At 36.4% G+C, this 26,085-nt stretch overlaps 2 protein-coding genes across 4 annotated transcripts in view; both read right to left on the reverse strand.

The window, feature by feature from the left end:
• Nucleotides 1-307: 307 nt before the first annotated feature.
• On the reverse strand, nt 308-4,514 carry LOC130842187 (double-headed protease inhibitor, submandibular gland-like). Its single transcript, XM_057718865.1, has 5 exons — nt 4,448-4,514; nt 3,814-3,827; nt 3,161-3,282; nt 1,645-1,687; nt 308-424 (listed from the first exon to the last, which is right to left on the reverse strand). The coding sequence occupies exons 1-5, from the start codon at nt 4,512-4,514 to the stop codon at nt 308-310; spliced, it is 363 nt and encodes a 120-aa protein (XP_057574848.1).
• Nucleotides 4,515-13,886: 9,372 nt separating this feature from the next.
• The window catches only part of SPINK5 (serine peptidase inhibitor Kazal type 5), a 71,571-nt gene continuing 59,372 nt past the window's right edge, over nt 13,887-26,085 (reverse strand). For all 3 annotated transcript variants that reach the window (XM_057731777.1, XM_057731768.1, XM_057731787.1), the window contains 3 exons: nt 22,461-22,591; nt 19,870-19,957; nt 13,887-14,194 (listed from right to left, as the gene is read on the reverse strand). In XM_057731777.1, coding sequence (XP_057587760.1) covers nt 14,186-14,194; nt 19,870-19,957; nt 22,461-22,591 — 228 coding nt within the window. In that variant the 3' untranslated portion in view covers nt 13,887-14,185. The remainder of the gene's footprint in view (nt 14,195-19,869; nt 19,958-22,460; nt 22,592-26,085) is intronic.

Here is a 26,085-nt window from a genome sequence, read left to right on the forward strand (position 1 = left end):
CAGTGTACTAGTGAAAGCAAATGTTAGGAGCCAAAACTTCTGCACATTTCTCTTTTATCTGCCACTTAACAATGTTATGATGTTGATCAAGTCTCTCTTTCCCACGCTTCAGTTTCTTCTTCTTATGCATTTTCTTTCTGTCTCCCTTCCTCTTTCTCTCTTTTGACTTCTTTTTGTAAAATATTAAGATTATCAGTCAGCCATCTCACTCTCATGCTTCATAGCAGCAACTGGCTTATGTAGCTAAAATGGTTTCTGTCTCTGTGGGAGAGGCTCTTTTCTGCAAATAAAATATTGAATTAAGCACTTACACAACAGCGTTGCAAAACGAACATTTGTTGCCATAAACTTTTCCATCAGATCCGCAGTGAGGAATGTACTCCATGGTGCATATGTCCGAATATGTGGTGCACTCAACCTGCCTCTGTTAAAAAAAAATAATAACAATTTCAAGTCGTTAAATTATAGAAAAGAAACTTTTTAAAAGCCTGAGGGACCATTAGTTCAAAATCCCACATGCAAAAATATGTATTCTCAGCAGTTTACATAATCTGACCCAACAATGGTGAGAATCCCATCTCAGCAAGGGATTGCTCAGCCCAAGTTTAGGTCTGCCCTCTCACTCATTCTCCATATCTAGTTGATGAGTAGAATCCATCCTGTGGATTCTATCTTATTCTTAATTTCCAGATTAGTCCTTTCCTCACCGTAGTGTCCTCTGCTTATTCAGGCTCTCACTATGTCTTGCCAGCACAGTTGCACTACCTGCAATTTACTGCCCAACCTCCATGCTTATCTGAGATTTCAGTCACCCTCCACGTTGATGTCAGAGTGGTGTTTTTAGAAACCAAATCCGATCTTGTTCAAATATTTAACTGATTCCATCAATAGAAAGCCCCCTCACGACCAGTGCTTATCTCTCCAGTCTCACCTGCTCTGCCTTTCATCCCAGCTGAACTTAAGGACAGAATTCCCAGTGTTTCCTGCTCCTGTGCATCCTTGTGCCTTTGCTTCTCGTATTTATCCTACTTTGCATGACCTTACCCACTTCACCCATCAGACCAACCCCTACTCCTCCTTCAAATGTCAGTTTACGTTTGTAACAGTTTCAGGGGGACATTTCTCTCCCTCACCCATCACAATGGGTTAGGTGTCCGTCCTTAAAATGAACTGTCTTTACTACTACAACCCCATGTTTGCCGTTCTCTTATAGTATCACATTTCAAACTCTATTAAAATTACAGACTTTCCACTCACATAGCTCTTTACCCCTAAATTATCTCTACACTTATGTTCTTGAATTTTTTTGTGCTTTTTAAATAACTTTTGTACTGTTATGAGAGTGTTCTTAAGTCTCTACTGTTCTCTTCTTAACCTGCTAATTAGTTGAAGTATTAGAAAATAACCATGTCTATCAATCTGCCCCAGTTAAGGGCTATGAATAAAGTTTGTGGCGTCTTCCTCTGGGTAAATAAATTATACTTCAGGTTTTCTGTTTAGTCTGGCCAGGTGTCTTATCCATGACTACTAATAGTCATAGATAATTTCTAGAATACATATTTTAAAATAGTTTTTCTCAATGAAAGTGAGACATTGTTGAAACATTTTATATTAAAAATAAAAAAAAATTCTGTGTATACTTACACATTTACCATCATGAAGTTTCCTGAGTTGAGATCCTTCCTGTCTGGAAAAGATTTTAATGAACAGGTAATACAGTTATTTGATGTTTCGTAACATCTGCAGAGTAAAACATAGTCATATGTCGTTCTGTGTTGTCTGACCTGAACTGAGAATGAAGAGTTCTGGTTAACACTCTACCTTAGTTAGCTAGTATTTACCATTAACATCTTTGATAGATGATCATTTTGCACACAGATAAAAATATAAAAAATGAGATAAACATTAAAAGGAGATTGGACACTTTTAAAATAGTCCATGAATATTCAGATGGAAATCAAAAGTATAATATAGTGTGCAAACACTTTTGCATTTTTTAAAAAGAATATGCACATATCCATCTCTGGCACTTATAGGCTGAGTAATTTTGTAACAGTCATTTCTCCTTTCTGAGTATTAGATTTCTTCCTTCTAAAGAGAGGATATGAGATAATGTAATCAATACCATCTCAGTCTTTACTCTCTGATGGTTTTATTAGGGCTTGAATTTGCATATCTTGAGAGACTATTTTGGATAATACTTGCTGTTATATTTGACTGTAAATTTTCAGAAGGTCTAGAAAAGAAGGAAGAAAATGATAAAAAGGAAGAAGAGTTTATTTCTTTGAGTATTCACTCTGTGTCAGCCGCTTAGCTAAGATTTGACATGCTTTATCACAGTGAATCCAAAACACCATTATAATTTCTATCTTACTGAATACAGTAGTGTGTAGCAGATTGGGTATTTGCCTCATGTCACAGATCTACTAAGTGTAGCGTGGATTCTAATCCAGATGTCTGACACGAAAGCCCATGATTTTCACTACTAATCAGAAAGGAGTGAATTCAGGTTGTTGGATTGGCCGGTAATAACCATTCTTAAAGTCTCCCAGAAGCTGAAATGTTGTTTATAATGAGGACTTAATATTTAACATGTGGGGCTGGTAGCGGTAAGGATTCCAACTAATTCCAACTATCTATTTGTACTTTCATTCTCTTCCCTAGACTTTCTAGACAATCAGAGAAGCAACATGATTTTCCTCTGGGGTATGAAAGATAGATTGCAGCCTTATAATAGTGTCCATGGCTAACAGCCCAAATAAAGACATCTGTCTTCTGAGTTTCCATTAAATGATAAGAAAGATGTAACACAAGAAATTCATGAAACTTTGACCAAGAATACATTTCCTGCCTGAGACCCAGTTTCATTAAATGTAATGTGGGAATAAACGTATCTATATGTAACAGCTGATGTCCAAGGGACATTGTATAATATAAATGAGAATTTGGCTGGATAGTAAAGAAGTATATGTGCATATATCTATCTCTACATATAGCTAATTTTTTTAACATAGCAATGTCCAAAGAGTACTGGAGGATCATGACAAAAGGTAAAATTTGTCAAACCATGTTTTTAAAAACCAGGCAGATTTTGGCCAATGTGAATTTTGTGATCATAAAACAAAACAAAACAGGGCTCCAAATTGTGTCCTATACTTACTGATTTAGTATACAAAACATGCATTCATTACTGTAAGTTTTCTGATCTATGCCACATAGTGGTCTCCAGTCCTTGGTGCATGCAATTCTGGAACTGTTTCTGTTGTATTTGGTGCAGTCCACCTGTAATTGGAACAAAAATAATACCTTACATTCTCTTCCTTCAATTCTGCTGTCATTCTCATATCAAGATGGTAAAGAGGGAGAAGAGAGTGGAAAGAGTACTAGTCTCTTCAACTTTTCAGCAAATGTGTCTAGAAGATCTTTTATAGACCAGGTGCTGTGCTGCAAAAATAAATCAGACCTGGAATAGTCCTTATATGAGAATTAGCAGTTTGGGAAGGAAATATTAATGTCTCTTTTTAGGGCTGTAATAAGAGTCCAGTAGACAAAATGAATGTGAAAATTACTGAGAAAAGTTTAAAATGCTAACCCAAAGGTAAAAGTTCAATTATCTACTCTTCCCCTTTTGCAAGGAGATTCCTTTTGCAACCTTTAAAGAAAGAAACACCACTAGGAAAGTAGAGTAGGAACAGTTTTACATCCTAGGGAATTATTTCAGTACACTGTGAGTCAGTTTAACTACTTTCCCGACTCATTTACACATTAGCTCTGATTCCATTTTACAAAGAGCATGCTGAAAAAGGTACTCACCTCTGTCCCTATTTCTTGATCACCAGAAGAGAGTAGGATGAGATTCATTTCGAGAGAAGGAATTGGAGAAATAGTAAATTCCATGGTTAGAAATGCAACACTGAGTTCATTGTTTCATTGTTCACAGTAACTAAACCCATTGCCCAACATCCCTTGCCCAGGCCAGGCCTAAGAGCAGTCACTTCTTTACTCAGAGCCAACTCAAGGGGAAGTCAGAGATATATGATCCTGACCAAAATTTTAAAAAAACAAAAATGAGGTGGGTGGGGTGAGGGGTGTAGAATCTCTGGTCCTTGGAGAGAAGGCTGTCATAGGTATCTAGGAGATCCTGTGGGCATGCCCAGCTTAGAGCTGGGGTTATGGTCTCAGACTTGTATAGGTGGTTTCTGAAAGGGCAAGTCAGAAACCTGAGAGATCCTGATGAGGAACTGAGCAGAAAGCTCACAATCCTTTTATTCTTCTCAGTCTCTCTTCCTCTTCCTGAAGGTCTGATTCACCCAACTCTGTTAAGCAGACCAATCCAAATAGATGTCTTCTAAATTTTCTTTTGACTTCAACATTCTGTAATTACTGAAGGCTGAATATGTTGCAGTTAATATAAAAGCATGAATATTGAAAAGGAATCCTAACTTACCAGGTGGAGAGAGAGCCCATGCAGTGGCTGCCACAGCAAGGATGGCAGAAGCAGTGAAGCTCTTCATAGCGCTGATGAATGAGGGTGGTAGAGAGATGCTGCTCTGAGGCAAGAAGTTCAGAGAGAAAAAGCAGGCTGCCAAATACACACACACACACACATATATATACACACTCAAGGCAGAGTCCCACCCTCATTAAAACTGGCCTTTGCAATGATGATTGGCTGTTAATCCAAGCTAGGGTATTTATTTCATTTGTCAAGGAAAGCTTCCTTATTATCTTGAGTTACGGACAGACAGTTGGAACAATTACATCCTGAAACTCAACTACCAGCAGATCTTTTACATAATAACCCTTTGATCGCTCAGCAAATATCATTGCATGGCTATATTTGAGACCAAATAAAATCGTAGGTGTAGTAAAGAGCAAACAGACATTTAAATGACATGTGTAAAGAGTATTAAGATTATATTAAATGCAGGAAAGTTGAAATAGATCATAGAAGCACATTTCTTTAAAATGTAATATAGTAGACAACGTTAATAGCACTATAAACCTTGCTTTTCTAGAGCATGAATACACTTTACATTTTATGAAAGTGTGTTAAATGATTAACCTTATGAAATATGAAGACCAGTATTATTGCTATTTGGCAGATGAAACAACAAAATCAAAAAGATTAAGTATATTCTTTTAGTCATATACTTAACAGTTGGGAGAGCCAGTTCCTCCAAATCTTAGGCCTATACTTTTTTAAAAAAACTAGGATATACTACTTCAGTCACTAAAATGGATAAAATCCAGATTTTGGCATGCTGTCTCATGCCTCTTAAGATTATAACCTTGATATTCCATTTAATACATTCCCCTGCACCCATATCTATATATTTCTCTTTATCCACATGGCCAATGTTTTTTCAATAACACAGCCCAGTGATTTCCAATTATTTAGCAATTTCACCTCTGTTATCTCATGTGGCCGTCACATCAGCTCTCCAGAAGACAGTTAATATAAAGAAAGAATTAATTCACAAAGGGCAAATTCAGAGATTGGAGGAGTGACACAGATTCTCCAAAGTAGACAGCTATTGTGATCTTGACCAAGACCAGATCTTCCAGTTTCAGATCTTATGATCTCCCAGTAACTGACTGCATTTGTTTTCAATTTTTTAAGGTAGGTCTCTCACATTCATAGTTTCCATTTTCCGATTCCACCTCTTTTTCTGAGATAGAATTCTACAACTTTAGTTTATGCTATTGTAAAAATTTGAATACTTCACTCATATCTCAAGGCTTCATAAACATTTGAAATACATATACCACAATGAAGTGCAATCCAGAAGGTTTTCGGAATGGGATAAACTGTCATCTTTCCAGGTTATAGTGAAACATCTGTTTAGATGGACCATTGTTCTAAGTAGACGACAGAAATAAGAACAGTGGCTCACAGGATGTTAGAACTGGTGAATCCCTGAACAAACATCTGGATCTGCGGTCTTCAAACTTTTTGTTGTTGTCTAATTAAAAAAGGGAACTTTTTTTCACAATCAAATGTAATTTTATGAGGCAAATGATAAATGAACAGATTTTTTAAAAAGTAACTTCGATAGAAGCAATACAAGTCTCATGAGTACTGGCATTTCCACCACACACCTCAAAACTGTGGAAATTCATTTGAAAACTTCTGATCTAGACTGGGAATAAAACAAAACAAAAACAAAAAAAACAAACAAAAAAACACCAGGAAATGAGATACTGAGAGGACGAGTACTTTGCCCAAGGCCACTCAGTGACTCGGATCCCCTGATTTAAGCAGCAGATCTTCCTGCTATTCCATATCTTCTTGCCAGCATACAGCTCTAAGTCAACATTTCTGCCCCAACTTACTTTCCAAAAGAAGGTGAGGGAGGATCTGCCACTGGGTCCTAGACCCAGCTCTCCACTGTTTACTGGGTAGCACTTTCTGGGCATCCGTAGGATCTTCCAGGTCAACTTGCTCCCCCAAAACCTTGCTGCTGAATCTCATTTTTAGGCTTCCCTCCAGTTTCACTCTGCTGATAGCTGTCAGTAGTAACCCAATCCAGGAAGATTTAGGAGTCCTCATTTCCTGTCTGATTTTCACACTCATCTAATCTCTCACCAATTAGGTTTTAATTTGTGTATGTGCTTTCCAGGAAGAATTTTTTTTAAAAAACTTTGTTTCATTCACTCATTCATTCATTCATTTAAATTCAGAGTTCAAGAATAATGACAAATAAATCCACCTCCCGTTCTTCCCTTTTTGGAAATCCTCATAGGAAAAATTAATCTGGTCAACAGACTAACAAGGCTGCATTATCATTTCTTCCTTTTGCCATCTATTCAGTAACTAAGGATTTAAAAACAGTGTATAGAATTATGTTAAACTCAACAACATCACGATACATTGCCCAAATCAAAAAACCCTGCAACGAATCCATACCCATGTCTATTACCAGTTCCTTAACAGGCTCAGGGGTTTTGTTTCAAAACTAGTTGTTTGCCTGTGATTCTGGGGCAGCCAGCCCCTTGATGTGGACATGTACTGCACATGAATTCCTAGCAGTCCCCAACCTGGTCCCACACAGAGTAGGTGTCAGTTTTCATCAATAAATATAGATGTACAACTTTATTTCTTTTTCTCTAAATACAATTACATCTGATTCTGAGCTCTTCATCCTGCCTGGATTTGGGGAGATTTGGTCTCGTTCATTATTGGAGTTCACGAGGAGTCGAGATGCTTAAGCGGTGCATAGAGAGTGAGAACAGGCCCTCTTATCTCTGGACAGTCATGGTTGCTGCCTGCATCTCAGCAGTGCAAGCCAGCCTTTAGTGGTTCCCCTCACTGAGGCTGCTGCCTGATTCTGTGCCACAAGAGACAGGGTGATTTTTGACTGAAATTGAGAAACCCGTGAATCTAGAGTTCAGCAGATACTTTGTATAGTCATACACTCAGCAGTCTCTTCCTCTTCAGGAAGCTGCCAAGCAGCAGTCTTGGGCAGTGTTAGAACTTGGTCCCTTTGATTTCTCTTGGAAATTTAATTTCTTCTGCTTTGATTTCCTTCTAAAGTACTCAAGCCATTAAGAGTAAATTTTTGCCTATTTTTATGTTTTTGTCCAGTTTATTTCAAACACTCTCTAAGGCAAAAGTACATACGTTTTTCTTCAAGCTTTGTGATAGAGGGTGGAAGAAAGATAAAAAGAAAACTATTTAATAGCTTTTACCTACTGCTTTAGTTGTTGATGCTGGGTTATTATTTCTTGTTTGACATATTGACATTAAAATGACCATATCAAAATTCCATTCTTCTTTAGAATCTTACTTTATGCTTCCAGATAAGTGCTAATCTGGGGGGTTAACAGCTCCACCAGAAATTCTTCAGTGGGCACTTATAACTGGAGGTTATCCAACTGCCTACACCTCTCCTGAGTGCCTGGGAACAGCCTCTAGGTAGAAACGGATGTGGCATTTCCTGCTTGAATCATCAACATCTGTCTTGTGACCAGAGGCCGGTACCAAAGCAAATATTCTTTGTGAACACAACATGTTCATAGCTCATTTTTAGAAACCTTGGCAGTTGGAGTTCTGGCAACTTTCTCACATAAAATTTTAGGAGCAAAGTGGATCAAGAGAGGAGAATATAATAGCTGGCAACTTTCCATTTTATTACTGCTCCCAGGACTTCTTTTATGTTAAGTCAAGCCATCAACGTTCACTTTTCATCGCTAATCCCATGACTCTATGCTAAAAAATCTGCATGTGTACTGTCTCCTGCCACATGATCCATAGATTTGGAATTGAAGCATTCCACAAATTAACAGAAGTGACCATTTCTGTAGATAATGAACAGTTTTCTAGGATCACTGGATACAAAATCCAGTCTTTTGTCTGAAAACATAATCAGATTATTTGCATGAAAAGCATGGAACTGTGGTTCATGAGGCCAGAGGAAGTGGTGTAAGGGACATGAGATTAAAAACCATTTATTTGAATTTGTATTTCTCATTTACACTCATATAAGTAAGCTTAGGAAATCACTTCACCTCTTTTGGCTTTAGGATTCCCATATACTGTACTAAACATGCTGGGTAGATCATCTCTAATTTTCTTCTAGCTCTGTCAGTATAGGAGTTTATCAGTCTGAAATAAAGTAACCTTTCCCTGATTGAGATTTTATTTACCACTACATATCATATATTTAGCTGAAAAAGAGCAATTAATTAGTTGAAAGTTACTACAAGGTTAATTATCACAATACACTTTACAGCATATTTTTTTCTGGGCTCATACTGCTTTTACATTCCTCTTTAGCTGCAGCTTTTTCTAATGTTTCTGAGAAACTCCTCACGAATCCAGCCTTCATCTGGAGAGGAGATAATTTTATAAGTTCATATTTTCATGTAACAAGCTTGTCTCCAACCATCAATGCCAGCAATTTTTAATTTGTATGGGGAAGGGAATGCAGAATCTCCAAGTTCTTTGAAAACAAAAGTTCTTGTAGGCTTTATGTCACTGACCATAACTGAGCATGCCTGTTCTAAATTTCCTTTTAAAACTCTTAAGGGTCTAGCTTTACTCAACAACTTTAGGCTTGAAAGATATTTACAAGGACTGTAACAGATTAGGATACAGCGCATGGAATAGCCTGGAGGAAGACAGAGCATCATCCCTCAAAATAATCCAGAAGGAACTACCATCAAGTAAAAAGTCCATCAAGGATGATGAATGTTTTATAAGATTTTTTTTCCTGGGACTGATTTTCAAATGACCAAGTCTTTTTCTTTGTTCTCCCTTCATGCTTGAAGGATGGTTTATAGTCACATATTATTTATATTGAACTTTAATTTCAATACTGGAAAGAAAAAGGGATTCGTGTGCCAGGATGGTATCAGGCAAAGAACAAGATGTCTTATTATGCTTTTTACTATGAGGGAAACAAATATTATCCATCATTGGTAAAGGCCACAGGGAGTGTTATTTGAGGGCACATTCACTTCATTTACCATAATCTAACTGTGTTATGTATGAAACTGGCCTTGGTCAAAGTCAACCAGCAAGGCCACAAAGAGTATTGGACTGAACAGATGTGAGTCTTGCCTTGTGCTTTTCTCAGTTTCAAACACATATTAAATGTTTAGAAATGTCAACATTTATTATTTTCTATTATCATAGAATAAGAAGTGTGTTGGTGTTTAAGTGTACAAAAGGGAGCAAAGAGAAGACAACGAAGGTACAAATAAGAAGGACGAGAGATTCTTTTTTAAAAATTGAAATATAGTTAATTTACAATATTGTGTTAGTTTCAGGTGTACAGCAAAGTGACTCAGTTATCCATCTGTCTACATCTATATCTATATATAGATATATATTTTTTCAGGTTATTTTCCATTATAGGCTATTATAAGATACTGAATATAGTTCCCTATACTATACAGTAAATCCTTGTTGCTTGTCTGTTTTATGTATAGTATTTTGTATCTGTTAATCCTAATACTTCTCATTTATGCTTCCACCCCTTCCTTTTCCCCTTTGGTAATCATAAGTTTGTTTTCTATGTCTGTGAGTCTGTTTCTGTTTCGTATATAAATTCATTTATATTCTTTTTTAGACCCCACATGTAAGTGATGTCATATGATATTTCCTCCTCTATTTGACTTCACTTAGTATGACATTCTCTAGGTCCACCCATGTTGCTGAAAGTGGCAATATTTCATTCTTTTTATGTCTGAGTAATATTCCACTGAATATGTATACCACATCTTCCTAAACCAATTATGTGCAGATGAAAACTTAGGTTGCTTCTGTCTTGGCAATTGTAAATAATGCTGCTGTGAATATTGGGGTGCATGTATCTTTTTGAATTAGGGTTTTCATCTTTTCTGGATATATGCCCAGGAGTGGATTTGCTGGATCTTCTGGTAGTTCTATTTTTAGTTTTTAAGGAACCTCCATACTGTTTTCCATAGTGGCTGCACCAGTTTATGTTCCTACCAACAGTGCACAAGGGTTCTCTTTTCTCCACATTCTCGCCAACATTTGTTTGTATTCTTTTTGATGACGGCCATTCTGGCTGTTGTGAGGTGATAATTCATTGTGGTTTTGATTTGCATTTCCCTAATAATTAGTGATGTTGAGCATCTTTCCACGTGCCTGTTGGCTGTCTGTGTGTCTTCTTTAGAAAAATGTCTGCTTAGATATTTTGCCCATTTTTTGATTGGGTTTTTTTTTGATATTGAGTTGTATGAAGTATTTGTATATTTTGGAAATTAATTCCTTGTCAGTCACATCGTTTGGAAATATTTTCTCCCAGTCTGTAGGTTGTCTGTTCTGTTGATGGTTTCCTTTGCTGTGCAAAAACTTTTAAGTTTGTTTTTTGTTTATTTTGTTTATTTTTTTATTTTTCATTTTATTTGTTTATTTTTCATTTTATTTCTTTTCCTTGGGAGACTGATATAAGAAAATATTTCTGTCAGAAATACGATTTCTGTCAGAAAATGTTTTGCCTATGTTCTCTTCTAGATGTTTTATGGTGTCATGTCTTATATTTAGGTCTTTAAACTGTTGTGAGTTTATTTTTGTGTATGGTGTGAGGGAGTGTTCTAATTTCATTGATTTATGTGTAGCTAAAGAGACAGATTCTTCACCTATTTTTGTAAATATAGTTTTATTGGAACACAGCTCTGCATGTGAATTTACATAATGTAAATTTATTATATTTAAATAGCATTGAGTGGTTGTGACAGAGACTGTGTGTCCCACAAAGTTTATATGGCTCTTTAGTGAAAAAGTTTGCTGATCTGTAGTCTACACAAGTGCTCTCTGTACTGGTTTCTGAAGTCTTGAGAGAGAGAGGGAGACTTCAGGTGAGTTCCTTACATGAAAAAATAAGGAGTTTGACAGTGGTACTTCTAACAAAACCCATATTCTGAAAATGGAACCTGAAGTATAGTTACAGAGAAATGCATAGTCTGTGGTAATGAGCAGGAAGAAGTGATAGAAATATTCTTTAGGTCCATCTCAGGATCATTTGTCACTTCCTGGTTGAGAATTTTAGGGCTGATTCATGAAACATCAGTAAGATGGGTCTGGTTTCATTGGTCTCCCATTCAGATATCAAGATATAACTCAAGAAGCAACTCAAAAATCAGTTTACTTGATAGTTAATGTGGCTATTTTGTTGTGACCATTTTGACACAGATGACATTATATATTTGCCTCTAGATTGTGTCTCCAAAATAAACAACTTTCAGTTTTGTTTTGTTTTTTTTTAATCCCAAGTAAGGTGTTCAACACATTCACGCTCTTAACCCTAATCCCTGAGCCTCAGTCCATTCCCCATTTATTTTCTTTGGTCCCCATTCCACTCCTGACCTCTGCAGCCCCACTTCCCCCATGACCTTCACTGCATCCCTGGGAGTTTCTCCATTCCTGTGTCTCATGTTCTAGACCACCCTGTCCTTTACCTCGCCATGTCCCTGAGCCACACTCTTTCCCTAGTGCTCACAGTGATTATCAGGGGTGCTTAAGTCTTGAGTGTGAGATGACATAGTCCTCTGTGCGTATTACCTGATAGTCATAATCAAAGTAATAATGATGAAGGCAGTACAAAGGGTTTTTTGTTTTTATCTCAATAAAAACATGACATGACAAAGTGACTACATCTCAAAAAGTCATATGTCTTGGCCATGAAAACAATGTTTCCGGATTTCCTAGAGATAACCAGGAAGGAGATACAGTCTCATAATGTTATAGTATCTCTAAACCCATTCTGTATGTCTTGGAATTACCAAAGAAAATAGCAACATGTTTTCTCACTTTTTTTTTTTTTAATGAAATGGCTCTGTGTTTTCCTGCTTGTGAAAAAATGATTTATAAGTCTTCTTTCTTTCTTTTTTCTTAATGATAACATAGGAAACAAACAAACAAACACTATAGGGAATGATTTATCTTCACTCAGTTAAACAGGACAAAGCTCACAAAATCCTACTATATTGGGCTAGTGGCAACTTATCTGAAAGAAAAAGGGCAGAGGAATAAATACAAAATTAACTTCCCAAATCCAAGTAGGCCTGCCATTCCTGACACAGTTCTAGAGCTGAGAACAACTTGAAGCATGATGGATTCCCCAGAGCTTCCTCCACCGACAGTATGTTCAGCATCAGCCTGGAATCAGCAAGTGAACAGCGTAACTGGGTACTGTCACAGGACCCTGGTAGCAAGGTCCTGAGCGTGACAGTGTTTCAGCGTTGAGGCAGGAGCTTACACACTGTTCCATCCCACTCCTAGCTAGTGCTTATATTCCCTGGTGTATTTCTCATGTGTGTTAGGTTGCTGTCTAGTTTAGCAGCCTCTAGCTACATGTAGCCCTTGAGCACTTGAAATGTGGCTGGTCCAAATAGCAATGTACTATAGGTATAAAATATATACCAATATCAAAGACTTAGAAAAAAAGTTTATATTGATTATTATATTATGATTATAATGTTATATATATTATATTATTACTACTACTACTACTACTACTACTGCTGGCTGTGTTGGGTCTGTTGGGTCTTTGTTGCTGTGTGCAGGCTTTCTCTAGTTGTGGTGAGTGGGGACTACTCTTTGTTGCAGTGCGCCAGCTTCTCATTGTGGTGGCTTCTCTTGCTACGGAGCACAGGCTCTAAGCGCGCGGGTTTCAGTAGTTGTGGCATGCAGGGGCAGGCTCAGTAGTTGTGGCGCACAGGCTTAATTGCTCCACAGCATGTGGGATCTTCCTGGACCAGGCATCAAGCCCGTGTCCCCTGCATTGAATTCCTAACCACTGTGCCACCAGGGAAGTCCCTATTACTATATTTTAAAATGATAATAGTTTTGAAATATTGGGCTAAATATATTGGTGAAATTAATTTTACCAACTTCTTTTGTAGCTACTAGAAAATTTGAAGTTACATATGTAACTGTTATTATATTTCTATTAGACAGTGCTGTTCAGACTTGCACACATTGGTAACTCTCATAGCCTTGGTCTTCCCCCAGACTATGTATGGGTCCAAGGCCCTGATATAGGAAATTATCAAGAAGCATGATTAATATGAGAAATTACTAGTTTGTGTCATTGGATGAGATCCATGTAACTGAGATAGTTTTGCTATTCATGGAAATACAGAAGATAGATAGAGGAACTAGTAAGGTACCAGGTAGTGAAGTTGAGGTTGATTCATAACTGGTTTGGCTTTATGTAGGTGTTGGCTGCCTGGGAACCCCTACCTCCCCACCTCTCCTCTAGACATTCCTTTCCAACTATGACAGCAACTTGAATTTGAAAAAAGCATTCTCTGTCCACTGATAGGCTTAGAAAGACAAAAGGGTAGAGTTCATTCAGTTTCTGCAAAAACAAGTCCCTATTATCCAGGCAGTGGCAAAGAAATCCCAGAAATGGTGTTCTGCTGGGTTTACTTTTATTGAATAAGCAGTTGAACAGACAGCATTGTGATCAGGAGGTTTCCACAGCACAGACTGGGTAAAGATGTCTCTGTGCCCTCAGATCACAGAATCTAGGAGGAAAGAGACGGGAAAGACTGAAAGTCAGTGAGTCCATTCCCCCAACAGTTCTGTATTGTTTTCTATAGTAAATAAGATGAGCTCTGAAGAATTCTTTGTATATACAGATGGTGAAGGTGGGCGATTCAGAATCGGGGTACGTATTTTCCCTCACAGCTTTCACCAACTCTTGCATCATTTGACCTAGAAGAGAAGATGCATAGGTTAGATGTTAGAAACTCAAACACATTGTAGAAATGTGCGTTATACATTTATGACAGTAACATAGTCAAAGAAATCCATAGATTCCAGCATTCTACCAAGAACACACAATTTTAAATCACTTTCACATTTTATTCAGTTGATTCAGTGAGTATTTATTATCTAGTACATACTACCTGTTGAGATGGATACAAAAATAAACTCTGCTCTTGATGAAATGTGACCCTCATGGTAATGAAAAAATGAAAGTGTCATTCACATATTTTTCACAAAGGAAGAAATTGAGCTTCAGAGACGTTCACTGACTTGCTAAGGTCTCACATTTGGTCAGGACTTAAGTCTAATTCCTCTAACAATTAATGTTTTACTATTATAGTTTGTTTTAGGCCATGAGATTTTAATCAGCTCTCTCCCTGCCTGACTCATCTGTGTAGTCATATATTCTTGAAATCAACTTTTAAAACATTAACTCAACATTTAAAATTTTTAAAAAGGTAACTGCATCTTCTCTGCCGGTACTACCTAGAACACTAGCAACATTATTATTCCAAACTCAAACCTCCAGTTTAGTTCTTGTATTAACACCATAGGACTTCCTTTGAGTTGGCAAGCTATGGCCTTGTTTGAATCCTTGAAAATCTTTGCCATGGAATTGAGAGTGGTTATTTATTCATCTCAAAAAATAGTATTGATATTTCTTAACATAGGATTTCCTTCGAGTGTAGCTAATCTATATTTAATTGAGATAATGCCTTTTCAAGAACCCTTGGTTTTCAGAATCTCCTGACAACTAAAGGATGGTGGCAGAGCACAAGAAATGAAGTCAGGGCTACAGTGGACCCAGAACGTGATTCTGATTGACTTTGGTAAATGGCAGGATTTCTCCCAGGCTGATTGTCTCTAAAATGGGAAAGATAATGACCCTTGTCCTAAATACAGATCTACTGTGAGGATGCAGAAGGAAAGAGCACATAAAACTCTATAAAGAGTTACATAAATCTTAGTAGTTACTGTATAATGAAAATTACTTCTTAGAATAGGAAGTAAAAGTAGGATTTTCAGTCTATTTTTCCAGGAAAGTTGTGACTGCCAGGCCTTTTATTTGTTCTTGGGATTCCAGACTCTCTTAGAGAATCTTCTACCCAGGAACAGGATTTAGGCAACAGGTACCAACCTCCAGGATTTGCACCCATAATGGTTATCAGAGCAATGCTGGACCATGACCCACGCATGTCACCTTGGTGTATCCAAGGTCACATAATGGAATCATACAGCAGGAACTGAACCCATGCCTAGGTCACCTCTTGCTGTAATGATCTGTTCCGCTGGATAAAACCATAGTAATTCCTGTCATTAATAATGCCTCTTACATAACTGTAGTGGAAGGAAAACACCCAGAATGAAAGGAAGGAACTTATAAAACCTTTTGTTCTTAGCTCTGGCAAGAGACTTCATTATTTAAATAAGTACATCTTAGTACTATTCTATGGCAAATTTCTCATAAAGTAGCTTTCATCAAGTTGTCTACATGAGATTACAACAAGGCACGGTCTAAGATGTGGTCTGTAGGACTTGCATAAAGATTATTTTTGAGATGTATGTGACCAGATGTGTCTGTAAGATGGAGGGACAGTATATTCTGGCAATAAAATTAGAAGCAAACTACTAACAGCTTATATGTAATAAGATAGAAAACACAATATAGGGACTAGAGCAAAAGTAAAAAAAAGCCTCTCTTGATCTTTGTGTAAAGACGCACAGTAGATAAATGACTTTTTTAACCCGCATGAGAAAACAGTGAAAGTCTCCTGATTTCATTCCAGTACCCTGCCTGCTCTACCCTGCCTTCCATCTGCCAGTGTGAAACCAGAAACACCTAGCTTATAGCTCTTGTTTTTCCACTTTCCCATATTAAGGCTTGCTGAGTAGTTCTTGTGAATATGGTCTCATCTAGTGTTGCTTAAGATCCTCAAATCTGGCAGAATCGTTTTTAATTCCATTATTGCCAAAGCTTTTTGTGGCAGTGGAATGCAGTAAAAACAGTTGTGAATAATAATAACTAGCTATTAAATCTAACTTATTAAAATGCTGTTTGTTTTATTAAATATAAGTATATTTTAATATCAAATATAAATTAAAATATAATTTATTAAAATTATTAAAAGGAAATAAGCATTGTGCCAGGGTCTGTTTCTCTACATTCATACTTTAGACTCCTAGGCCTGATGGTAATAATAATAAAAAATAATAATAATAATAGCCATTACTTTTTAAACACTGGGCCAAGTGCTTAAAAGTATTTATTAAATATTTTCAATAACTTATTGAGAGCTTTGGTTTACATATTTATGTGGTTTGCCAAAGATCTCATATATGAAAAACATCAAAAACTCTGAACCCATATTTATCTGATAACAAAAAATTTTCTCTAATTTGAAAATTCCTAGTTTTTTTCCCCAGGTCGCATATATCATCTTGCCTGAGGAAGAGATTCCTCAAATGCAATCACCAGGGAGAATGTTAAACTCAATGCGGTAGTCCTCCTTACCCTCAGGGTATACGTTCCAAGACCCCCAGTGGATGGCCTGAAACCACAGATAGCAACAAACACCACGTATACTCTTTTTTCCTATACATGCATACCTCTGATAAAGTTTAATTTATAAATTAGGCACTGTAAGAGATGTACAACAATAATAAAATAGAGCAGTTGTAAAGTTATGTGAATGTGGTCCCATTCTCTTTCTTAAAATATCTTATTGTACTGTACTCGCCCTTCTTCTTGTGATGATACAAGATAATACAATGCCTATGTGATGAGATGACCTGAGGTGAATGATGTAGGTATTGTGACGTAGCCTTAGGCTACCGTTGACCTTCTAAATAGGTCAGAAGGAGGAGCATCTGCTTCAGGTGATCCTGTGTCATCAAACTATGATGATGTTGATGGCTGGATGTCAGGAGCAGATGATGGCAATGGTTGGAAATCTTTGATAGCTGAAGGTATTTTTGCCAAAAACTTTTGGAAGGACATTGTAATTGGAAGCCGTTGCTCTTTCTTCTAACTCATCAAATTGTTGCTGCAAAGGTTGTAATCCTTTGGTGATCATACCAGTGACTTTAATGCTGTGTTCTGTCCAAGGATTGTATCCCATAATTTTGTCCTTTAATATCTGCAATGTGAAACACTTTGGCAAATTTTGGTAATGTTCACATCGCTGGTTCTGCTTCAGTTTCTTCATCTTCCTCTTCCAGTTCCTCAGTTTTTAACACTTCTCAGTGGCTTTCAATATGTTCTTCCACTTTATCAAGCACGTCAGAATATCCTTCTCCATCAACTTGTCTTGCCCTGTGAATGATTTTCCTAACTTCTCCACTGATCCCCAGGAAGCCTTTAAAATCATTCATGACTTCACTCCATAAACTTTTCCATCAGGGAGACGAAGCGAGAGAGTAGCACAGACATATATGTACTACCAACTGTAAAATAGATAGCCAGTGGGAAGTTGTTGTATAACAAAGGGAGTTCAACTCGAGGATGGAAGATGCCTTAGAGGACTGGGGCGGGGAGGGTGGGGGGGACTCGAGGGAGGGTGGGGGGGCAGTCAAGGGAGGGAGGGAATACGGGGATATGTGTGAAAAAACAGATGATTGAACTTGGTGTACCCCCCAAAAAATAAAAAATAAAAAATAAAAAATAAACTTTTCCAGCAGGCATTTACAGTTTCTGGTTCTAATTTATCCATTGCAGCTTTGAGGAATGTTATTGTGTCAGCAATAGGGAATGAGTTCCAGCAGTGCATTTTGTCCAGATTAGGGTCTGCATCAATTGCTGATCAAATGTAATCAAATACCAGGCAGGTGTATCTGACATTGACAAATTGAATGATGCCCTGGTCAAGGGGCTGAAGTCATGAGGTTGTATTTAGAGGCAAAAATACAACTTGACATTTTCATTTTCGTAGCAGATAGATTCAGGATGGACAGGTGCATTGTGTAGTATTGGTAGGACTTTAAATTCCAAGCCTTCCTCTTCCAAGTATTTTTTTCATTCCTGGGATGAAGCATTGGTGGTACCATTCCATATACAAGATGGCTGTCACCCATGCCTTTTGATTATGGTATCAGAACACAGGCAGATAATTTTTGGTTTTGAGAGCAAGTGGGCTCTTCGCTCTATACACTGTGTCTGGCTTAATCATATGCTCTATGGCATTACCATGTAGTACCAGAGTTAATCTGTCCTTCCATGTTTTATGCCTTGGTGCCTCCTTTGCAGTTTTATGAATGCAGGTTCTATTGGGTATCTTCTTTCAGAGGAGTCTCGTTGTAATTGAAGACTCGCTTTGGATGATATCCTTTCTCTTTAATCAACCTTTTCAATTGCCGGAAATGTGGCAGCAGCTTCCTCACTGGCAGACGCAGCCACTGCAGTAATTTTTATATTTTTCAGTCCAAATCTATTCCTGAATCTGTGTAACCAAATTTTACTTGCAGTAATGGCTTGGTGTCACTAATTTCAGGGGATGCCTTGCTGAAGTCTTGGTATGGGCTTGATGCTTTTTTTTGGCCCAACACCTTGCTGCCTGTCAGAACACATTTTCTGTGCGTGTCTTCCACCCATACATCTAATGCCTTTTTCATCTTAACTAAGCACTTATCACACAATGTGGCTGTAACTTTTGCAGTTTGGAGCAGCAAAACTAGCATAAATTTCTTTTTCCTTCTTCACAATTTCATGGATAGAAGATTCATTGTTACCAAAGATCTGAGCAACCTCAGCTTACAATTTTTTTTCTTTCCTTAAGTCGAGCACTTTCACTTTCACTTTGCACGTAGAAGAACTTTTTGGCTTCTCTTTGGCATATACGAATTGCCAGTATCACTACTCTTGCACTCTGGGGGCAATATTCAGTAAAATAAGGGTTATTTGAATAAAAGACTCTGATATCACAACAGTTGATCTGATAACCTAGGTGGCTACTAAGTGACTAAGAGGTGGGATATGCTGTACACAGGGAAGATTTACCTCCTGGGTGAGATGCAGCAGGATGGTCAGGATTTCATCATGCTGCTCAGAATAGCACACAATTTAAAACTCATGAATTGTTTATTTTTGGAGTTTTCCATTTAGTATTTTTGGGCCTTGGGTAACTAGAACCATGGAAAACAAAACCTCAGATAAGGTGAGATTACTATAATGTGTGTTGAAACATCTTTGTAGCGATTTAAATGAAAAGGTCAACTTTTCATGTTGGGAAACAGCTTAATGCAAAGTATTGATACAGGATATAAGGTTTAAGTCCACTGCTGTCACTCTCTGACCTCGCTTTGTCTCTGTCTTGTCTTTGTGTTGTAGATCACTGAAAATAAAACCTGCTCTGCAGAAGGGTTAGTTACATTGTGCACATTGCTCATAAAGTCTGTTAATAATTCCAGTAAACTATAAACATTTAAAAATGTTAACTACTATATTTTTATTCCCACATATTTCAGTAATTACTTAATTATCTTCACAGTGAAGATGTGACCAATTCTGGGGTTACCTGACCTGGGATCATTTTCCCGGCCAGAGAAATGTCCATCATTCAGTACAAGAGAACAGAAGCAGAACCACCTGGTTTTAACACTGTAATCTTGAACGAGGGTGTACTTACAGATGCTGGCACACTGAGAGTTGTTTCAGGGATATTGTTCTCCTCACACCTTCCTTCACTGCGTATGTATATATTAGTTTGGCGTATTCTAAAACAGAACAGGAAGTTTCAAAGATGGGAAAACTCACACTTATAATGAAAAACAAAAAACACAACCAAGGATCAATATGAGTGACCTTTGGGCATCAAACCAGAACTGAAATTAGGGGTAGGGGCTGGGATCTGCATTCAGCTATTTTCCATTAGGCATCATTCAGGTTTACTCTCTCTATTCTGATTTAGCTCCAGATTTGTGCTCCAGGCCTGGATCTATTTCATCACATTTAATTCTCCTATATGCTGTGCACTCATGGAATTGTTGAATGTTGGAAATAAACTTGAGATCATCTAGCGCAAAAGCCATTATTTTATAGATGGGAAAACTGGATCCCAGAGAGAAGTTTGACTTTATTGGATACCTATAATGTAACTTGGAGATTACAAAATAGAATATATTTTATAAAATATATTCTGTATAAATATATATAAATTCTATATATATTATAAAATATAACAATTTATGATCATAGAGTGAAGTTTATATCAATAGTTGGAAAGAATCTTAAAACATATGAATATTAATGCCTTTCTCACTAGAAATATTATATAGCAAACATTAATATAAATATAAATATAATATTAATATAAATATTATATAGCAAATATCTACTTGTTTGCTTTGGTAATAGGAAACTCAAAATCTATCAGGACAGTCCATTTTGTCTTTGAACATTGCACAAGTTGAAATTGCTTCCCCATAGCTTCCTCTAAGACCACAGAAACCAATAAGTTCCATCTTGCCTGGGATAGCCTGAGTCTTCTCTTCATAATATAATCTCCCAGTTCTTTAGCTAAACAATCCATCTTGAGGTATCCTTTATCAATATTTTTATTATGGACACTTCTGTAATTTCTAAAGTTCCCTTGAGTAAAGTATAACTTATTATGGGTTTATACAGTTAATGGAATGCTTGAAGAGCATTGGACGGATAATTTAGGGCCTGACATTTACAATAAAGAGAAGTTGAAGGATTTCTGGGGTGAAAATAAGGCAAATATAGTAATAGATTCATGAATGGTTTTACTCATTCCTTAAACATTTAAGAATTAAAATTCCTTAATTATTAAAACTTTGTAAGATCCATGGATGTATCTCAAGAGATTTATGTGCCCACAGATATTATGCATACACATTTTTAATGTTTCATCATTTTCTTTTCCTTTGTGGAAAGAGGTAACTTTCTCCATATTATCAAAGGAATCTTTGATCCCCAAATGTTTAAGGAACTACTGCCTTGGATATAACAGTTGAATAGTAGAGAGAAAAGAAAACTGTATTTAGACCCAAATAAATAAGGTTAAAACCCAGTCTGATCTACTTCCTAGCTTTGTCATTCTAAACAAATTACCTGGACTCTCTGAGCCTCAAATTAACCTTCTGTACAATGACAATGATACTACTCTGTAGTGAGGATTCAGTGAAACTGTGGCTATGAAAGTGCCTTACTTACAGGTATAACACATAAAGCCCTCATATTCAGATTTTAGTCTATGTATATGAACTGCATAATGGCTCCTGCTTTCATGAGTTATTTGATTTAAAAGGAAATAAATGTAAGTTCAGATATTTTCCTGGGATTGAAAAGCAGGTTATCAGGCCAATCCTCACATTCTGGGCCTTGCTTATAGTGTTCTAAGAAAGATAGAATGAACATATGCGGTCTGCAGTGTAAGTCTGAGGAAGGGTGGGGTAGAAGAGTCAAGATTTGCCACCATGCCCTTATTTAAAGCCAGTCAAATGAAGGCTGAGAACAGGTGAAGAATGTGAGTAGAGGTGAGAGTAAATAGCATTTGAGCAGAAAAGCAACAACAAATCTATAACCAATAATTACAATATTAAAACAAATTCCTTGTATTGAACTAAAACAAAAATAGCAATTCTTCTCAATAATCCTGTGAAGTCAGCTGGCTCAGAAAACTATCTCAAGTTTTCCAGTGAAAGAAATGAATCTCAGAATGATGAGATAATATGCCCGCAGATATTCAGATTATAATAAATCTGAGAATAGGTCTGCTGTTTGCCCCAGTGTGCTTTCTTCTCCATGATAGCACTTCCTGCTCCAAGAAGACTTGCAGAGGGTGGGAAATCTGTGACTATCAGGTAGTCATAAGGCCATTAGAGATTAGAGGCTGAGCTGACTCTGTATCACAGTGATTCCCAACTTTTTTCTCTTTACACAAAGGATAGATGATGTTCACGCTCCCATGAGTGACCATGGGCTTAGATTTTCTCTACTTATTGTAAACCCACCACTTTTTCCTTTCTCTTCCACTCAGTAAAGTATATGAACAATTTTCTTAAAGGGATAACCTTTGATCTTCTCTATTTTATGAATGAATAAGATCATTCACAACATTTGAATTTTTAACTGCTCTGATTAGTAAATTGGTTGCAACACACCTCACATTCATATCAGCACACTACTGTGGGTCAACACTGTTGTCAAGAACCTCTGCACTGGAAGATGGACTCGTTGGACTTGTATACTTACAGATTTTCATGACAGAGCATGCAGGGGTTGTTGTATGTCTGGCCATCATCACCACAGACAGGGTGTATATCCTTTGGACAAAGGTAACCCATCCTGGGCAATACTCGGTAGTGTTTGCACATCTCAGAGTTCTGGATAAGCAAAGCATAAAGCAGATTTGCTCAATGGCTTTCAAGAGATATGGGCTTGGGGAAAACCTCTGGGTTTCTTTAACAATTTATGAATAAATGGTTAGTAAAGGAACCGTAACATAAGTTATACAAACTCACATATTCGTTTCACACCATTGTTAGGTAGATTTAACCTCCTGGACTTGGCTTCTTTTTATTAGGGTAGATAAGTAGCTAAGCCAAGATACAAGGAAGAACAAAGTAGTAAGAAGCAGAAATCCTACATGATACTGAGCACAGATAAACAGAGGTATGCCCATAGGAGGAAAACTACCATGTGAGAAATAATATCCTTTTTTTTCTTAAATGAAGACACTGGTTATATACAATCTAGAAGGGAAAGACTCAGAGGTAAATGCTAGATAACCGCATGGATTTTTGAGCCCCCTCTCTGCCACTAGCTAGAGGAGTGATTTGCCTGACTTCTCTAAACCATGGTTTCTCATCTGAAAAACATGAATAATATAACTCTTGCCTCATACTGTTGTTTTAGGGAATCAAATCAGATAATGCATACATAACACAGTGTTTGGCACATACTAAGTGCTCAGTATATGTCAGCTGTCAGTATGCTTCCCAAGGTAAAAAATACATAGATTTTTCATGTAGAAGAAGAAACATATTTGTGCTTGGTAGTCTTTTGGAAGTGTGAGTTTAATAATGATGATGGTGATGATAATAATAACTTTATTAATCTTAAAAAAAGTAGGACCAAAGGGGAAAAAACAGAGAGAAATTTTAAAACTAGGATTATAAAAGACTTAAATTCAATGGTGTCAATAATTACATTAAATATTAAAAGGACCAAGTACTCCAGTTAAAGAACAGAGATTATCAGACTGTAGAAACAAAAATAACTCACCTTAAAGTAACTATATCTTTATATTTCAATCAATAGGTTGAAAATAAAAGGATAGGAAATATATATATGCAAACACTCATCATACAAAAGGTGGTATATCTATATTAATATCACACAAAGTAGAATTTAGGACAAGAAGTAATAGCAGAGATAAAGAAGAGGATTTCTAATTATACAATAATACAGACTCAGTAATTAACCATGCCAAACATTTATGTACCTAAAGTATAGTTTCAAAATACGTGAGGCAAAAATTGACTGACTGAAAGGAGAAATAGGCAAATTTGAAAACATAAATGGAAATATTAACATACTTCTTTTTTATAATTGATACCAGAGACAAAAAAATCAACATATATAATAGTTGAAAACCAAAATTAACCAGCTTGACCTAAATGATATTTATAGTCCTCTATATCCAACAACTGCAGACCATGCATTCCTTTCAAATGGACATGAAATTGTTGCCGAAATAGACCACATTCTGGACCATTAAGCCAATGTTGATAAATTTCAAAATTGAAGTCATAAAATGTAAGTTTTAGGATCATAGTGGAATAATAATAGTAATAAATATGATAGCTATAAAATTCCTCAGTATTTAGAAATTAAGCAACACACTTCTGAAGAACTCGTGACTCTAAAGTAATCATAATGGAATGTAGAAATGTTTTGAACTGAATGATAATGAAAATACCAAACATCAAATCTCAGCAGCTAATGCAGTGATTTGCAGGAAAGTTTTAAGTAAATACATAAATAGAAAAAGTTTTAAAATCAATAAACCTCCATCTCAAGAAACTGGCAAAAAATAAGCAAGTTAAGCTCAAAGAAAATAGAAGAAAACAAATAATAAAGAAAAGAAATTTACGAAATAGAAAACAGAACAAAGCCAAATGTTCGTTGTTTGAAAAGATTAATAAATTGATAAACTATGCAAAATTGACAAAAGGCAAGAAACACATATTACCAATATTAAAAATAAAAAGTGGTGCACTATATAAATATAGATATTAAAAGGATAATTGGAAATGTTATGAATATCTGTATGCCAATAAATTTAACAACTTGGAATTAACAAATTCCTTGAAAACCACTTTCTGATGAAACAGACACGGAGAAGAAATGGAAAATTTAATAGTAGTATATCTGTTGATAATTATTTCAGAGGTATTAAAGAAGTATTTTCTAATTTGTTTTGTTAAATAATTCAAACATCTAAAGGGACTGTTTTAGATTGTGGTGAGTTCCATATCAGTAGAGATACTCAGGGAGAGTTAAGACAAGCACATTCTATGAGTCACTGGCAAAGGTAGGACTGAAGCAGGTATATCCTTAGTATTTTTCAGGTATCTGCTGCTCCAAGGTTGAAAACTACTAAAATAAAGGATTATAAAGAAGCAACAAAGACAGAATTATGCTTCTCTTTTCTTACATAGCACATCAACTCTGAACAAATTCACCTCAAAATAGACCTAGGATTCAACCACCTCTCACGACTATAGCCTCTGTGGATTACTACTGCTGCTAACTAACTGTAGCTTTTGCTCTTGCCCTCCTGCAGTGTATTTTCAATTCAGCAGGCAGAATTCTTCTTTTAAAACATAAAGCAGATCAGGTCACTCCTCTTTTCAGAAACTTAACAGCTGACATCTTTAAAATGATTACAAAATCCTTCATTACATGGCTTCCTGTCACTTTAATGACTTCCTCCTTTATAACTCTCTCTGAGGTCAGTCTGTGTCAACTGTACTGGGCTCCTTGCTCTACTTTGATCCATGCCTCAAGGCTTTGCTGTTCCTCTTCTTGGAATGTTCTCCCCTCACTTACATGTATCGAATTAATCCCTTTAGGAGTTGCAAATGTTACCTTCTCAGAAAGCTCTTTCCTGTACAAGCTACTTAAAATTGTATCCCAGCATTTACTATAGCATTTTTCTACTTTATTTCCCCCTTGCTATAACATTTTATTTATTCACATCATCTATGATCTGTGTTCTTCCAGTATAAACTCCATAAGTGTAGAGAGTTCTATCTGTTTTGTTTATGGCTATTGTTCTCATACTCATAGTAATACTGGGAAAATAGTAGGTGCTCAATAATTATTTGTAGAATGCATAAATGATGGCTAAATAAATGACAAAATGAATAATGAATGTTGTTCTCTTCCGCAAGAGAAAGCTCAGCTCAAAACCAGGTTATACAGGAGGAAGCATGGTGGGGTTTCTGGTGATACCTTATTTCTTGATCTAGGTGTTAATATCACAGATGTGATCACTTTGTAATATTTCATTTAGCTGTACACTTATGTGCACGTTTTCTATATGACTATTATACTTCAGTAAAATGTTTTTTTTTAAATAACAGATTTGGGGACTGATAAATTGAGAGATTGGGATTGACATATACACACTACTATATATAAAGTAGATAACTACTATATATAAAATAACCTGCTATGTAGCATAGGGAACTCTATGCAGTACTCTAATTGCCTATATGGAAAAAGAATCTAAAAACAAAAAGAGTGGATATATGTATGTGTGTAACTGATTCACTTTGCTGTACACCTGAAACTAATACAACATTGTAAA

Source organism: Hippopotamus amphibius, chromosome 1, assembly GCF_030028045.1.
Source record: "Hippopotamus amphibius kiboko isolate mHipAmp2 chromosome 1, mHipAmp2.hap2, whole genome shotgun sequence".
In the NCBI taxonomy this organism is placed as follows: domain Eukaryota; kingdom Metazoa; phylum Chordata; class Mammalia; order Artiodactyla; family Hippopotamidae; genus Hippopotamus; species Hippopotamus amphibius.